Below are 15,486 nucleotides of genomic sequence, written 5' to 3'. Positions count from 1 at the left end.
ACAAGGAAAAAAATGACGTAATAGATAAGTATTGTCCATCAAAACCCTCTTGAATTAAAGATTTGTTTGCAAAGAGTTTTCGGTCTGCAATCCAGAATTAGGAAATAGAAACATCGTGTGTTTGAATCTAAATGTAAAAGGAGTCGTGCAAAGTGTGAAGCATAGGAGACGGAAAAAAAACAGAACCAGGAAACAGGCACTGCAACACAATATCTGAATCAAAATGTTAAAAAATAAAATAAAAAAGGAACCAGGAAACAGACACTGCACATCAAAATGTGAAAAATAGAACCAGGAAAAGGACATTGCATTGCAGTGTGTGAATTCAAATGTAAAAACAAAATAAAAACAGAACCAAGAAGCATTGCAATGTCATAATCTAAATGTAAACATAATGTAAAAAACTGAACCAGCTGCATTACATTTGGATGCAATCCCCCAGGACAGTGAGGGAGGTCCAAAGTCTCACGGGCAGAGTTGCGGCAATAAGCCGATTCCTCTCCAGATCAACATCGACTTTTTGAAACCCCTGTTCATATCCCAAGCATCGCCGGTGTATTACGGCATGCCAGACATGGCCTAAAGCAAGCATTATCAATCCGAATCCTCGGAAAACACTGGTTCTTGGGATCTGACAAATTTTGCATCTCATAATTCAAGACCCAAAAAATAAAACAAAATACATGAGATGACTTTTCAAGTTGGAACATAAATACGAAATCCATGTCCAAAATAAATAGACTTTATAATCCTCTCTCCAACAAAGGATAATATATTAGATAGATATGCATCATAATATAGCTCTCCATTACACTTGAGCATCCACAACAGATGCTTCTTGTGCTCCTTCATCTTCGTTTGCACCTGAACAACGAAAACAATAGAGAGTGAAGCTTCATATTAAAGACGACAAATATAAATACATATGTGAATATACCTACAATCATGCGTGCGTACATTTTCAAGTGATGAAAATCCTAGACTCAACAAAAAAGATAAGACAAACATACAACAGGAAAAAAGATGTACAAAAGCTAACGAGCTACATACCTTGAATTGCTCTTGAAGGAACTCTTGGACTTTTTCATTCCCGCTCCACCAAGCTTTCTGTTATGCTTCCTTTCAGTTATGTCACTGTGGAACAGGTCCCGCATTTCATCTGTCCTAGACTGAGTTCTTTGCGGAGGAAGATTACATCTCTTGCTAGACTTCTTCAAAGTCTTGCCAGCATCTGTTGTTTTTTGTGCAGCCTTCATGGCTTTTGCCCGTCTGTAAGCAAGGTCAACAAGTGGCATTCCTGTCTTCTCTTTAAACTTCTCACTGCCCTGCAGTTCTTACTTACTGATTATTATGCGCTACTAAAAAGTGTGTATGTAACCTCTCTGTGTGTCTCTGTGTGCTCGAGAGGGGGGAGTGGGGGTGGGAGAGAAGAACTTACTTTGAGCTGATTTTCATCCTCTAACATTTCTCTAGCTGCTTCCAATTTCCGGCGTATCTTGCGAGGCAAATTTTTCTGTTCACGATGGATCAAGTTACATGCTAAACAAAAAAACTACCATTGAACATGGAAACTGAAAAGTCACAGACTCAGATGTGATATTATAGTCACCTCACGCTCCCGCTTCCTCTTTTCTTTCATTTTTATGTCTTCGGCTTGCTGAGCACTGATTACATCATTTCCACAACGCTTTTCTCTTCCAAGCGATGCCTGTCAATGAAAAAAACCACATGTTGTACTTTGTTACTTCCCATAAAAAAAAAAAGTATTTGCAGTACAAAAATATCGTCTTAATGCAAATTAAGACAGTGTTCAAGATCTAAGATAGCACTAAGTGGTGTTTCTTACTCCTATCAGCAAAAAGAACTAAAACGCAGGAGAACTGGGGAAGGTTTACTTATATAAGAACCCACTATCCACTAAATTTCCTTACTGAATGCCACAACCGTAAGATTATTAATTTCCATATAGAATTGAATGGCCGATTGTTTTTTCTTTTTCTTTTCCTTATATATATATAAAAAAAGAATCATGCATTTTAAGAGAGTCTCCACTGAATTACACAGTGGATCTTAGCCAAGCTAAAGTTTACGTCCAACGGACTCTCTCTCAGGGTACCCGTGGGAAATTGACATCCCATAAGCTCCATTTTTCAAGTAACAATGACATACATCAAGCAGGAGTTAACATTCGATAATCTAATAAAAAAAACATTAAAGAGGACATATCAAGGATATTTTTGCAAATATCAAATTCGTAGTCAGTTAAAATCAAAAGGAATCCCCAGTAAAAATAAAATAAAAGAAAATTGTAAATGAATAAACAAATAATGTTGACAAAACAAAAGAAATTACCTTCGCTGCGTGCACTACCTTCTTCTTATCATTTTCTGACTGAAACCAGGACTTCTTCGGGCGTGAAAAAATTTCATCTTTGTGTAATATCATATTCTCTGCCTGTAAAAGCCACAACATAAAATCAGAGCAATACAGATAACATCAACATTCCTAGCAATGATTACAGAACGAGACAATTGGACAGTAGACTGTGCTCACAAAAAGACAACGAAGGGAAAGCAGTGCTAAATACCTTTGTTACTTCCCTTTCAGCATCTCTTAGTGCTTGTTCTTCCCTGCACATATGCTCACAATTTATAACAGTTTCACAAGCGATAATTAAATAAGCAAAGCACTGTGAAGAAAGACACAAACCTTTCCTCTAGAAGAATTGCAGCCACTTGATCTTCCATTTCCTCAATAACCCGGGACCACTTGGTAATTGATTGTTCAGCAACAATTGGACTCTTCAGTTTGGAACCAACCCTTTTTTCCTATTAAAATCGAAATCCCCATGTAACAGATAGGTTAAAATCATAATTTTACAGAAACCGCCAACATCAGTTTGTAATTGGATAAGTTTTCTATAGCTACAAATGAAAAGGTTGATGCTCGAAAATTAAAATTAAATAAAATATATGAACCCTTACAATGGATTTTAAAAGAGGCCGGTCATTATCTGTCACAAAAGTTACAGCATATCCATCTCTGCCAGCCCTTGCTGTACGTCCCACTCGATGAACATAGCTGCACCAAGAAACAGGAAAGATGGAAGTCAAAAGAAGCACAAAAGAGAATACAGTGGAATAGAAGCACGCACACCAGAAACAATAAAATTCTAAATGCAATAATGCAGTAACAGTACATTAAGGGTAGAACTATGATGAGCACATTGTAACGGTGAGAGATTCAGTCATTACCTTGAAAGATTTGTAGGACAGTCATAGTTGATAACAGTCAGAACACCATCTATGTCAATGCCCTACAGAAGTTAATGATTTATTAATTTCTATAAAGTAGAAACATTTTAATACTTTATGTAGTAAAAATACAGACGAAGAGGCCACAATCCAAGAACCTCACCCCTCTCTCCCCTTGCCCACCAAATGCATATAGGATAAAAATAACATATGCAGGCTAACAAGAGGACTCCATGAGGGGTGGCGTAGTATAATAATAGACTATTATGGGCACCATTTTCCTATAAAATCTGGCTGAAAATCTCATGTTAAGTTTTGCCCATCTCGTCTCTTTATGTGAGAGTCCACAATCAATCAGCAATTTTTTAAATAGTGAATGTGTAATTTCCTACAAGATGCAGGTGCAGTATGGTAGTGACCTTAAGTATCGGTACAATGCCCAATATCAGCCAAAGTCTGAGGGAGCTAGATTAAAATACAAAGGCATGAGTGAACAAGATGCTCACTAACATCTAGCAGACAAGAAATGTGTAGTAGTTCTTACACGGGCAATCAATTCAGTTGAAATCAAAAAATCAACTTCCTTCTTCCGAAAGAGTTCCAAAGCCTACACAAACAATAAAAAAGTAGGATTGCCATGGATTAGAACAAGGAAGCAAAGATATTATCGAGGGGCTATCACATATATCGAGTATGTTGCAATTATATATGCATATATAGAACAATACTTCAGTAACTAATTACACAAAGAACCTAGACAAACAAACAGGCAAATTACTCACATGTAGGCGCTGCGGTTGAGAAAGGTTTGCATGAAACTCAGCAGCTTTTAAGCCAGCTAACCCAAATAATATCGTCAACCTATGCGCAGCTACTTTTGTGCCACTGACAGAAGATGAAGTATGATTATACAGAGAATAGATGAAAGATCTCCAAGTTGTCAACCAATATAAGGAGGACTAAACTCAATTATTATTCATTAAGAGGATAACAGTTACCATACGAACCTGAAAATGATCACTCTAGAAGTGAATGTCTTCGAACACAGTGCAAGTAGAACTGCTTCCTTATTTACTTCACGCATTCGTCGTATCCTGACCACCCTACATGACGGTAATAATGGAAACAGTCAAAATGGTAATCAATCCTACAGAATTTTTAATATACGCATGCTAAAGATTGAATTATAGAGTCAAATTCTGCAACATATATCAGTACAGTTTTATCAAAGCACAAACGAGTGTGAACGAATTACTCCTCCGTTAGTGCCACTGGCCGTTTAGCAGATGGGTCGGCTGAGAGACGTAGTGGTTTGGTAAGAGAAAGCTTGACAAGTTCATCAACTTCAGTAGTCATCGTAGCTGAAAAAAGCATGGTCTGTCTCCTTTTGGGGCATAGACGAATCTAGCATGCAAACAAGAAATTATGAACTGAAATACTTTGAAAAAAGACGAGAATAAATTATACTTTTTGTTTTCCAGAAAATCAGCTAGATCTCAAATGTTATCATCTAAGCACCAAAAGAGGTCAGAAGCAAACCAGCTCGCGAATTTCAGCACTAAACCCAATCTCTAAAAGTCGATCAGCCTCGTCAAGAATTAGAACAGCAAGATCTTCCAAATCCACAGACATAGAATTGTGTAAATGATCTATAATGCGTCCTGGAGTAGCTACAACAATATCTGGCTTTGATCTCAAGGCTATCTCTTGTTCCTGATTAAAAAAATGGCATCATTATGTAATGAGGGACATGGTAAGAAAAATGACTCTTCACCAAAAATGATGAAAAGAAGTTGACTAGATGGCATTATGTAATGAGCCACATGAGAGATGCATTATGTAATGAGCCACATGACATATTAATATTACTCCCCAGAAAAGGAAACTTCTGTGATGTCTGAAAAAAAAAACTAAGTAATCCAGTTACCATAATATTAAAATATGCAAGAGTCCCTATCGCCTCAAATCACGAAACTCAGAATAAGGCATAATAAAGAAAAAATAAATCAAACCTTCATTGGAAGCCCTCCAATAGCCTGGCAACATCTGATATCCATGAACTGAGCAAGTTTCTCAATCATACTCAGAACCCTGAGATTAGAGTGTTAAGATCCAAAACTAATTAGGGAAGACAAGAATAATAAAAGTTTCAAATAGGAATAAGATATTAAGGGAACTGAGGAACAATAAGAATACAATTACAATGAAATAGGCAATCAAAAATATCCACACAAAAAAATATGGTCATTTAAATAAGAACCAAATCTACTAATATAAACTCAATAATAAGAAATGTGGAACTATGTTAAACTTACTGAACCCCGAGTTCCCTTGTCGGAGTCAAAACAAGGACCCTTATAGCTGGCAGCCGCTTGGGGCGATACAACAGTCTCTCCAAAGTTGGTAACGCAAAAGCACCCGTCTGTGCAAAAATTACAACAAATGTATAAACTGATTTGATCAAAATAGAAAATAAGCTATGATGTGAAGACAATTCTGATCCAACTAGAACCAATAGCACAATCCCTAACCACAACTGTTAGGTAACTATGTTAGAAGAGATCTCAACAAACTAATTTACCTTCCCGGAACCAGTAATGGCACTCCCACATATGTCACGACCAGCAAGGGCCACTGGTATGCATGCTGCCTACACAAAACCAAATAATTCAGTATAACTCATATTATGGGAGAATAACAAGAAATGAATTGTCTGTCATTGGTATAGAATTCTGAACCTGAATTGGAGTGGGTTTGGTATGGCCCAATTTCTCTAAAGCGCGAAGCAAAGGGCGAGACAAGTTCAACTCCATAAATGAATTTGCATGAAACGAAACTCCCTCTGATGGGGCAAAAAAGGGCTTATTATTGTCATCGGCAGCATTAGGAGGAGCATCATCGCCTTCCTCATTGTCTTTGTCTTCAGTCTGCTTATAATATTCCAAAAAAATTAACAAGCAACAATATTCATTATAATCAACATATAAAAAATCTATCAGCACTCTATCTGCTATGATCTATGGACTGTCTTGGGTTGCGTGAAGCACACTAGTATCTCCTTTACTAAATTGCACATCAATTTTGATACCATCAATGTTTTTTCCTTCCAAAGATGGATGAAACTTGGGTGACTATGCGGCCGATTCGAGTGTAAATAGAAAGTCTGGCATGAAAAACATCTTGAGAGACAATGTAGATATTATCCCGAGAATGTGAATCAACAACAACAACAAAGCCTTTTCCCAATAAAAGTCAAAAAAATCTTTGTGGGGATAAGAAAGGAGGTAAAAAGTTGGTTGCTAAGGTGTTTAACCAATCCGTTTGTTTAAAAGCTTGTGTAGAGATAATTGTTATTAATGAGATGACATTTAGTACCATTGGGCATATGGGGTTCAATCAGTTTATAGTGTTGCAATTCCATTGTTTTGCGTGCCTTGTAGGAGGACTCATGTTAGAACTTTTCTTAGAATGTATGACCAATCAAAGGCTCGTTTGAAGAAAGAATTGAATGCACCCCAAATTTCTCTTACCACCGACGGTTCGACAAGCCCCCAAAACATGAATTGTATGATCTTACAGCACACTTCATTGATGATGAATGGAATATGTACAATAGTATCATTAATTTTTGTGTTATTCCTACCCACTTAGGAACCACAACAGCTAAGTTGACTGAAACTTTTATAGGGTGTTGTACTGAATTGAAACTAAAGGATTTTAGTGGAGTTATAAATCAATACATTTTGAGTGAAATCCATATAGATATTAACGAAGTTTGAAAGAATAATAAGTTGTTTAAAGCAACAAGAAACACGAGAAAAGAATAATAGGGGATTATAATTCTAACCTGAATTGGAGTGGGCTTCGCATGGTCCAACTTATCGCAAATCCGAATCAATGGCTTACTATTAGTATTGCCATCTCCTAGAGCATCGTCATCATTAAAAGCTTCCTCCTGGTCTTCTTCATCACCGGAATCTAGCTGATTACAATCTTCCTAAACAAATCCACAACAACCAATGATATTTACTACTCTGTACTGAAAAAGTTTGAGAATTTACATAAAAGAAATTAATATTCAGTAGTCAAATAAAGTGGAATAAATAGAGGGTCAACTAGTTACTTGTTTGTTGGATTCGTTGTCTTCGTCAGCAGTTTTATGGTGTGAGATTGGTTGCTGCTGCAAAGCTTTCTTAATTTTGAAATTGACAGAGGTGGTGCTTCCATGGGCATGTTCTTGGGAGACTATTTCAGAGTAAGATGCGAAGTCCCATGAGGATTGAAAATTGCCATCGCCAACACCTTGCTCTTCATCGGAATATTCTTCATCGCTTGGGGGTTCAAATACGAAACTCGGAGTCATTGGTATAGACGGCTCTGCTTCAGCTTTTATGTGTGTGTGTGTGTATATATATGAGCAAGTTATTAGCTTTGAGTCGTCGTCGGGTACCAGTAGAGGTGGGGTGGGCACGGTTCCGGTTCCGTTTGATCGGTTCTCAATTCTCCCAACTTATACCTCAGATTTTAGAGAAATTAATTTCCCTCGGTAGTCCTTTTCGATCCCAACTCTATGGCGGCTGTTTCGCGGCGACGAGACGGCGTGAGAGAGGGAGGGAGAAATTTTTATTTTTTATTTTTTATTTTGTTGGAAGAGAGTGAAAGAGATGAGCGGGATGAGAAGTTCGTTTACGTTCGGTTTGGACTATTACTTATTATATAACGCCTAATCCAATAGATTAAAAACGAGAAACTAATGAAAAATAATTGAAAATTTTGAGTTTTAATGATAAGGATAAAATAAATGGTAAAATAAATAGTATCAGGATTGATTTTTTAATGTAAAAATATGATTTTTTATTAAAGTATCGGAAGTTTTTCGTTAAAGTTCTCTTAAAAAAATGAAATACTATTTAAAAAAGAGTTTAAACTAAGCTTATTTTAACAAAAAATTATCTAATAATTTTATAATTTATTTAATATAAAGGACCTGAAATTTAATGAAAATAACAAAATACAATATAATAAGGAAAAAACTAAAGCCACGTGAGTAGGAAAAAAGGTGACGTGCAAAACCAAATTTTTTTTCCAGCCAATGCCCCTGACAGATATCCCATTTTGTCAGCAAGTTTCATTAGAAATAAACTTCCATTTGTTTACAAGTATGCCACTACCTCATTAAAGCCTAACCGTAGCTAATATTGGAGCAGAAACTGACCAATTACGACAGGTGCAACGCCCGACGAGGACACTTTAAATTTTTAAGCCCTTCATCGATTTCTTCTAGCCTTGGGGTTGGTGCGAGTCTAGTCTTAGTGTTAGATGGACCACTTTGGAGATAAATGGACTCATTCATCTTCTTTCTCTTTTCCCTCAAACCAAACCGTCCTGATTTTCTGAATTGTTGTGTGGAAGTGCAGTGAGGCCGGAGACAACAAGCACAACACAACGACGACTAGGTTTCGAACGGGATTGGGGTTTATGATGGGAAGGAAGTTTGAAATCGCTTGCAGGAGATGGAAAGTCTTGGGTGAATGATAGACAAATTTAAGAAGGTAACTGTTGTCGAGAAGAGCTAGAGTTTAAATTGAAAAATACTTAAAATTGTTATCGAGTACTGCTTTGATTTGATGATAGGTCATTTATGGCCGGTTTCACTCTAAGCTCATTTTGACGAATTTGTTTTCAACTGTTCAGATTTGATCTAAAGGACCAAATCTGGTCCGCATCTTAGAAAACGCGATAAGCATCTTATGTTGGAGAGAGGATCCTCGTCAGATCCTCCAATCACATCTGCTTATCGTACATTGTACGGTCAGTTTTCATCAAATATTGTTTACATTCAATTTTAAATAAAAAATATTACAATAATTTCTGACCACACTAACATATATAATTGAAGAATCGCTGAAATTCTCACAAAGTTACCCTAGTATTGGAATTAGTCCACTTTTTAGTTATTTTTAATTTAGGTCCAATGATTATAATTCCACATCAGTATTGTCATTCCTATTGTTTTGCATCATTTTTTCTCATTCCAAAGTTACCCTTAATCTTATCATTAGTTATAACTGATACATTTATGATAATCCCTTAATTTCATGAAAAAGTAAACAATAATTCTCCTAAATTTTAGCTTATTAAACCATATGCACGTTGATCTTCTTCCTCCTTCTTCAATCCTCATCGTTTTCCTCCTCTTCTTTAAGCACATGTCCATTATTTGAAGTACCTGAATAATAGATACTCAAATAATAATAATAATATATGCTCAACGGAAGAACGATAAAATTCAAGCAAATTTTAGACTAGAATTTCCACCAATTCAGGTAAACAAACATTAACAGTAACAAGGAGATGAGTTGAAAACCCAACAAATTAGCATAATTGTTATAGCGATGGGAGCTTTTGACGAAGAGGTATTTGAAAACCCCATTTCCTCCCGCATAGGTAGAAAAACAATTCCACCATGACAGGTAGCATAACCTTTCCGCAAAGCACAAATGACATACAGAGAAGAAATAAAAATGGAAAACCGCATCAAATTAACATACCTATTCGACAGACCCATCAACCCAACCATGGTAAATAATAATAAATTAATTTTTCCCAAATCTAATTCACTTATATTTTTTGATAAGTCGTGTTAAATATTCAATGGCAACTGTTGTAATTTATTTTAAAATTGCGGATACTTTAGTTGTTGATGTCTACTTACTACTTATAAGAATGTAATACTTGTGGATTCCATTCAAAATAGGCATATAAAATTGGACCCATATTAAAAGACCCCTAAAAAATATTACAATGATTTCTGACCACACTAACATATATAATTGAAGAATCCCTGAAATTCTCACAAAGAGGATCCGGCGAAGTTCCTCATTCCTTATGTAGCTGGTCAAATTTCAAAAGGCTTTTAGACTCATAAGCCTAAAATATTGGATCAATAATGGGCCTCAGTCTCAAAATTGTGATCGTATCTCGGCCTATTAAACATGCCGAGCAACTATCAATCCCTTTCCCGCCAGGCTGCGAATATGAAGTAGCCCTCCTCTGATTCTTCACAACCCCTGCGGCGGAGTCTTATTCTTCAAATTCAAAAATCTCAAACCGTCAGATCGTTAGTCTTTGCCAATCAAAGGTCAATATCTCTTCAAATCTTCATAGAGTTTCAACTCCGTTTCGATCTCCAATTTCCGTACATCCAAACGGACCTCAAAATCGTACTGATTCGAGCAAATGAAGTTGAAGATCAACAAGGCCTGCGATGTCAGCTCCATCTCAGTCCTTCCTCCTCACACAAGGTTCGGCTATCAGTTTTCTAAAATTTCAATCGCAATGTTCTGTTTGGTTCCCTAGAAAACGCAGGAAAATTATTCTCAGAAATGTCGAAGTTCAAATATTTAATTTTCACTGTTTCATGAAGTTTTCACTTAACTAGCTTGTTAGATTCGATTTTTCCTTGCTTATTGTATTTAGATGAAAAATTCTCTAGGTTCGATATAAGTTCTGCATCCTTTCATGCACGAGAGTTCTGTTTGGCTCGCGAGAAAAATGTAGGAATTTTTTTTAGAAAATCGAGTTTTGAATCTGTAGCGTCTTATCACTTAGGATTTTCACTTATTGGAGTAAACTCTGAGCTCGATTTTGACTTTTTCTTATGAATATTAGGTTCGGTTTGTAATTCACGGTATCTTTTGTTTGATTTTTATGGCAATATGCTCGGAAAAATAAATTTTGAGCTGTGAACCATATGAATTTCAGTCGCTTCCAGTCCTAATTGGCTCTCTGTTTGATCGCGGAGAAAATATAGAAAATTGAAAGAGGTTAAGATTATTGGATTCACAGATTTTGTTTCACTAAGCCTTTCGTTGTAGGTATCGATTTCACTTTCTGATGGGAAAATAAAATCTAACATTTCATTTTCTTTCCAATATACTCACAGCAACTTACATCTGTTTATGTGAAATTCTAGCAAATATGTAACAAATTAAATGAGTTAAAATATTAATTGTGATTAGGCTAATACTGTGGATTTTCCTGAAATCTCGTCGTCGATATCTTTTATATATATATATACATACATATATATATTTCTTTTAAATTGCTAAGCAGGAGACCAAATGCTGTACCAAATGGACCACAAGCAGCGCAGCTTCGCTCTCAACCATCAGAGCAGTCATTTTCTCAGGGACTCTCATCTCAGCATAACATGTTTTCTCAACTCTCCCAGAACTCTCAGTGTGATGTTCTCATGAACGATCAGGTTAATTCTCGTTTCAGCTTCAAGCCAAGTGTTAAGCTCTTTTATGCTTGTTATCAAAGTGGAGAAAAAGAAACTCAAGTTGTGTCTTCATCATTTTATTTTGATGAACAGACAATTCAAAGAAGCAGATAGCATTCACTGTCATTTCTTTTACTCAGAACTTAGCTGGATTGATTATTGGAATCTGTTCTCATTTGAAAGTCTTACATCTGTTCATACTATATCTGCAGAGGTTTGGCTCTCAAGAACGAGAGAATTCTGTGAAGAAAGTTGCTTACTTACCCCCAATTAGTCATGCACGTGACGAAAGTCAATTGCAGATCTCAAGATCTTCCACCAACCTCATGCGCAAGTGGAGTTCCGCTTCTGTTTCAGATCATCGATGTAAGTTTCATCCACAGTTGGACATGATTAAATGGTGTCTAGAAAGGCTTTTAAGTATTGGTAACGTATTTTGTGTCAAGTACTACGAAAGGTTGTGACGTTTAATTTGTAACTGGGTAAGCATAGCTGGCCAATGAAATTATTGCTCTTTATATGGTTACTTTTAATGGGAACCCAAATGTTTTACATGCCTGAGCAGGTCAGAATAGTGTGGAATTTGAACACCGGATTGGAGTGATGGAAACTTCATTAAATAAGTTTGGAATGATCTTGGATTCTGTCCAGCGTGATGTAATGCAAGTAAAAAAAGGGATGAAGGAAGTTTCTATGGAGAGTGAGTAATCTATTCCTCTACGTACTGAATACATAGAAGCAGAAGAGAAAATGTATAATCTAAGGCTTCGAAGTTGAATTACTCGGCATAAATTTTAATTTGTATGTTCCATTTTCTCATTGTTCTAAGTATTAAATTGTTCTAACTTACTAACATTTTTAAATAAAGAATTTCATTCTGACCGATAGGACTTATATATTACTTGTTAATGGGAAAATATATTTGGGAAAAACTGATCTCGAATGCACATGTTGTCAAAAGTTTCAGATTCTCATTACTTGAAATATTATTATCAATTTTAATGCAGTGGAAGCAATGCGGCAGAAATTGATAGCGCAGGATAATTCATTGCAATTAACGGTAATACCGTAATAGCGCCCACATAATGTCTGTGGCTTAGTTGCTTCACGCGTCCATGATTCTGGACTTTCTAACTAAACTGATATGTGGTGAAGCAGATTAAGGGGCAAGAAGACTTCAAAACTAGCCTTGAAGGAGGCATCAAGTCTATTTCTGAAGAAGTCAGCAAAAATACCTATCAAGACAAATTACAGGAGATTTTCTTGGCGCTTTCAGCTTTACCAGAAAAGATAGGAGTCGCTGAAGCAGCTTTACTGAAATCACAAAACAAGCTGCATGACTCCTTCATCAAGGAAATGCAGGTCTGTTAGATATATATGATGGAGAGCTCTGTGACACATGCAAACATTTATGACTTTGAAATCATCGATTTTGAAATCCTAAGTTTTGATTGAGATGAGATGGAGCAAGTGTTTAAAAAACTTCCAACTTTTTCTTTCTTTCCTGACACAAGAAATGCTTGAACTTTCCTATTTCCAGACATTTACTGTCGAGCCATTGAACTTTCGGTAATTAAACATTCCATGTGTAGGAGGCTATTCAATCCATTTGTCTCATCTTTGTTTGCTTGCAGAAGTTGCTTTGCACCAAGAATCAGAGTACTTCCACCCAAAATTGTGAAGTACCCACAATACTTCCACCACAGGTGACTAATATTTCCATTTACGTCTCACTTACGCACTCAAGCATTTGTGGGCTATGATTTGTTACCGGGAAAATTTTTGTACATAGAAAATGCAGGGTTCTGCATATCCTGCCCTTCTACAAGGAAAGCCACAGCCTATTAAAAGGTATGAGAGACAGTGTCAATATTTGTTTCGTAGAAATTTAATGTTCTTATATTATTTATTTGAGATAGAGGTGCATAGATCACCAGTAGCACCATACTTAATAAAACTCTTCTCTTGATTCCAGTTCAGCTGTGCCTCCCAAGGTTGGTGTGCAAGCAGTTGTAGTTCCAAAGATAGAAACAGGAGGCTGGAAGTCTGTAAAGGGGGAAACATCTACCTTGAGCAATAATGGGTTCCGGCAAGTACAAAAGCGTAGCAGATTTACTTCCATTCCACAGGTAGCCTTTAGTTTTAGTTTCTCGTTCTCCCTATCTTTTGTGCTGATTAGAGAGACAGTATGCTCTCTGATTTATACATGTTTCTGGCATTAAGGTGATTGGCTTAATTATAGGTGTGAACTGAGTCATTTCTCTTATTGCACTTGAAACAAACCTTTCCCTTCTATCTTATGTACTGCGTAAAAGTCTTTTTCGTTACTCATTTGGGTATTAGTTACAGTTTAGTTACCGTGTCTAGTATCGTGGTCCGAAAGGCAATGACAATGCATGATGCAGGAAAGGGAATGCAGAGTCATTATTGAATCAGACGAGGAGATTGATGGAGCTTTTTCCTGCTTGTTTGGCGAGAAGGAAACAGGTACTTTTGTGAAAGTGCATTTGCAGTATCCATTAAATTTTACTATGCTGTATCTTTACGCGTATGCAAGCATATAATTGTTACGCTCAAAAATTAATTGTAATCGTATTCATTTCCTCTGGGGAGACGTAGATATGGCCGAGGAGGTAATGGAAGAGACAGAAAGGATCTTGAGAAGGGCAAGAAGGCGAAAGAGAAAATGCAGCAACACTATAATTATTAACTGAAGGTAGAGTGATTGAAACCAATTGATTAAATCAGGACTCACCGCAATGCTTAAACTAATCAACGGTTGTCAGTTTCTCACGAACAACTCACAGTTGGATTCTCGTCTCTTTTCTTAGCTGATTTATTGCTTTGTGCCTTTTGCTATCTGTACAGGCACTGGATGTCTCCTCCCATGTGGCGGGGCATAACCAATAACTGCAACATTAGGTGGTTTGATCGCTTTTGGTATGTCCAATTGTTCGCTTTCTTTTTCTTCCCCTTTTTATATACTTGTACCTTCCACTCCATATCTTACAGTATAAATCAAATTAACTGATAGATGTTCCTTGGGACCCACATAGATTGGCTATGAAGTTAGGGTTCCGGCCACCATTGTTGTAAAAATTTGAGAATTGATCAAACACTTTACAGTTTACACAAATGTTATCTGGCAGATTGGCAGTTCTTAGTTGTCAATTGCAGGCCCATATATCCTTGGTGGGTTTGGGTTCTTAAAATGCTAAACTTGGGCTCGGTGTTTTTTTTAGAGCCCACAATTTTGTAGATTTCATTCTAACAAGAATAGCGATTTTAGTACTTTCAGTTTAGTTTTGGGAACTATTATTAACACCTCAAAAATGTCATTTCGTATTTCTCAAAAGTATATTTTTCTCTCTAATTATAGAAAGTTTGAAGTACAACATGAGAAAGTTTGAATAAGTTTCTCAAAACATCATTTCATGGTGAAAAACACCTGGAGTCCCGCAAGTCTTGTTCTCTTTGTGATTTGATAACCAGGGTTTTATGGTCTCTTACTTTTGCATTTGATAAGAACAGAGGAAAATAAAAAAATTTGTTGAAAGTCGACTTGACAGTGAGTGACGTTGTATTTTTATTAGTTATTTGGCGAACAAGTATAAGATCCTCGACTTTATTATTGTTGCACCCGATTGTTATTAAGAGAAGAATAAAAGTCAAATCCCCTACCTCTAATTAAGCCCTAATTAAACCTAAGCTTGACAAAAGATCAATGCCTAGTTGCCTCCGATGGTCCCAATCCAGTTGGACACACGCCGTAGAATCAATTAGGAGGTTCGGTATGGGATCCCAAACTGAGAATAGGATCCCGAATTTTAAATCGAAAATTTTTTGAACGGAAATTTGAAGACCAATTCTTAACCAAAATTTTGGTATTCCTAATTTTTAAGATTCCCAAAATATTTTCCGTATTTCGGGATGGTTTGGTTTTCCTAA

General features: G+C 36.4%; 2 protein-coding genes across 4 annotated transcripts; one reads left to right on the top strand and one right to left on the bottom strand.

Annotated features, from left to right (window-relative positions):
- Positions 1–343: 343 nt before the first annotated feature.
- On the bottom strand, positions 344–7,938 carry LOC114821968 (DEAD-box ATP-dependent RNA helicase 28-like). Its single transcript, XM_029095669.2, has 20 exons — positions 7,378–7,938; positions 7,102–7,251; positions 5,993–6,181; positions 5,836–5,904; positions 5,570–5,676; positions 5,267–5,345; positions 4,794–4,967; positions 4,510–4,658; positions 4,262–4,357; positions 4,037–4,139; positions 3,799–3,861; positions 3,255–3,316; positions 2,985–3,081; positions 2,710–2,828; positions 2,588–2,630; positions 2,353–2,454; positions 1,610–1,708; positions 1,439–1,513; positions 1,051–1,325; positions 344–864 (listed from the first exon to the last, which is right to left on the bottom strand). The coding sequence occupies exons 1-20, from the start codon at positions 7,615–7,617 to the stop codon at positions 849–851; spliced, it is 2,307 nt and encodes a 768-aa protein (XP_028951502.1). The 5' UTR covers positions 7,618–7,938; the 3' UTR covers positions 344–848.
- A 2,407-nt stretch (positions 7,939–10,345) lies between these two features.
- On the top strand, positions 10,346–14,694 carry LOC114821961 (putative recombination initiation defects 3). Of its 3 annotated transcripts, none has more exons than XM_070823820.1 (12): positions 10,346–10,558; positions 11,370–11,520; positions 11,751–11,904; positions 12,104–12,238; positions 12,546–12,598; positions 12,697–12,900; positions 13,173–13,244; positions 13,340–13,389; positions 13,514–13,667; positions 13,944–14,025; positions 14,152–14,254; positions 14,407–14,694. In XM_070823820.1, the coding sequence occupies exons 1-11, from the start codon at positions 10,494–10,496 to the stop codon at positions 14,250–14,252; spliced, it is 1,221 nt and encodes a 406-aa protein (XP_070679921.1). In that variant the 5' UTR covers positions 10,346–10,493; the 3' UTR covers positions 14,253–14,254; positions 14,407–14,694. The 3 variants fall into 3 exon arrangements, with proteins under 3 accessions (XP_070679921.1, XP_028951453.1, XP_070679920.1); XM_029095620.2 differs by having other exon boundaries at positions 13,331–13,389; positions 14,158–14,254; XM_070823819.1 differs by having other exon boundaries at positions 13,331–13,389.
- The last annotated feature ends 792 nt before the right edge of the window (positions 14,695–15,486 follow it).

This window comes from Malus domestica, chromosome 01, assembly GCF_042453785.1.
Source record: "Malus domestica chromosome 01, GDT2T_hap1".
NCBI lineage: Eukaryota > Viridiplantae > Streptophyta > Magnoliopsida > Rosales > Rosaceae > Malus > Malus domestica.
Note: the sequence above shows the minus strand (reverse complement) of the source record. Positions and strands in the feature narration are given on the sequence as shown.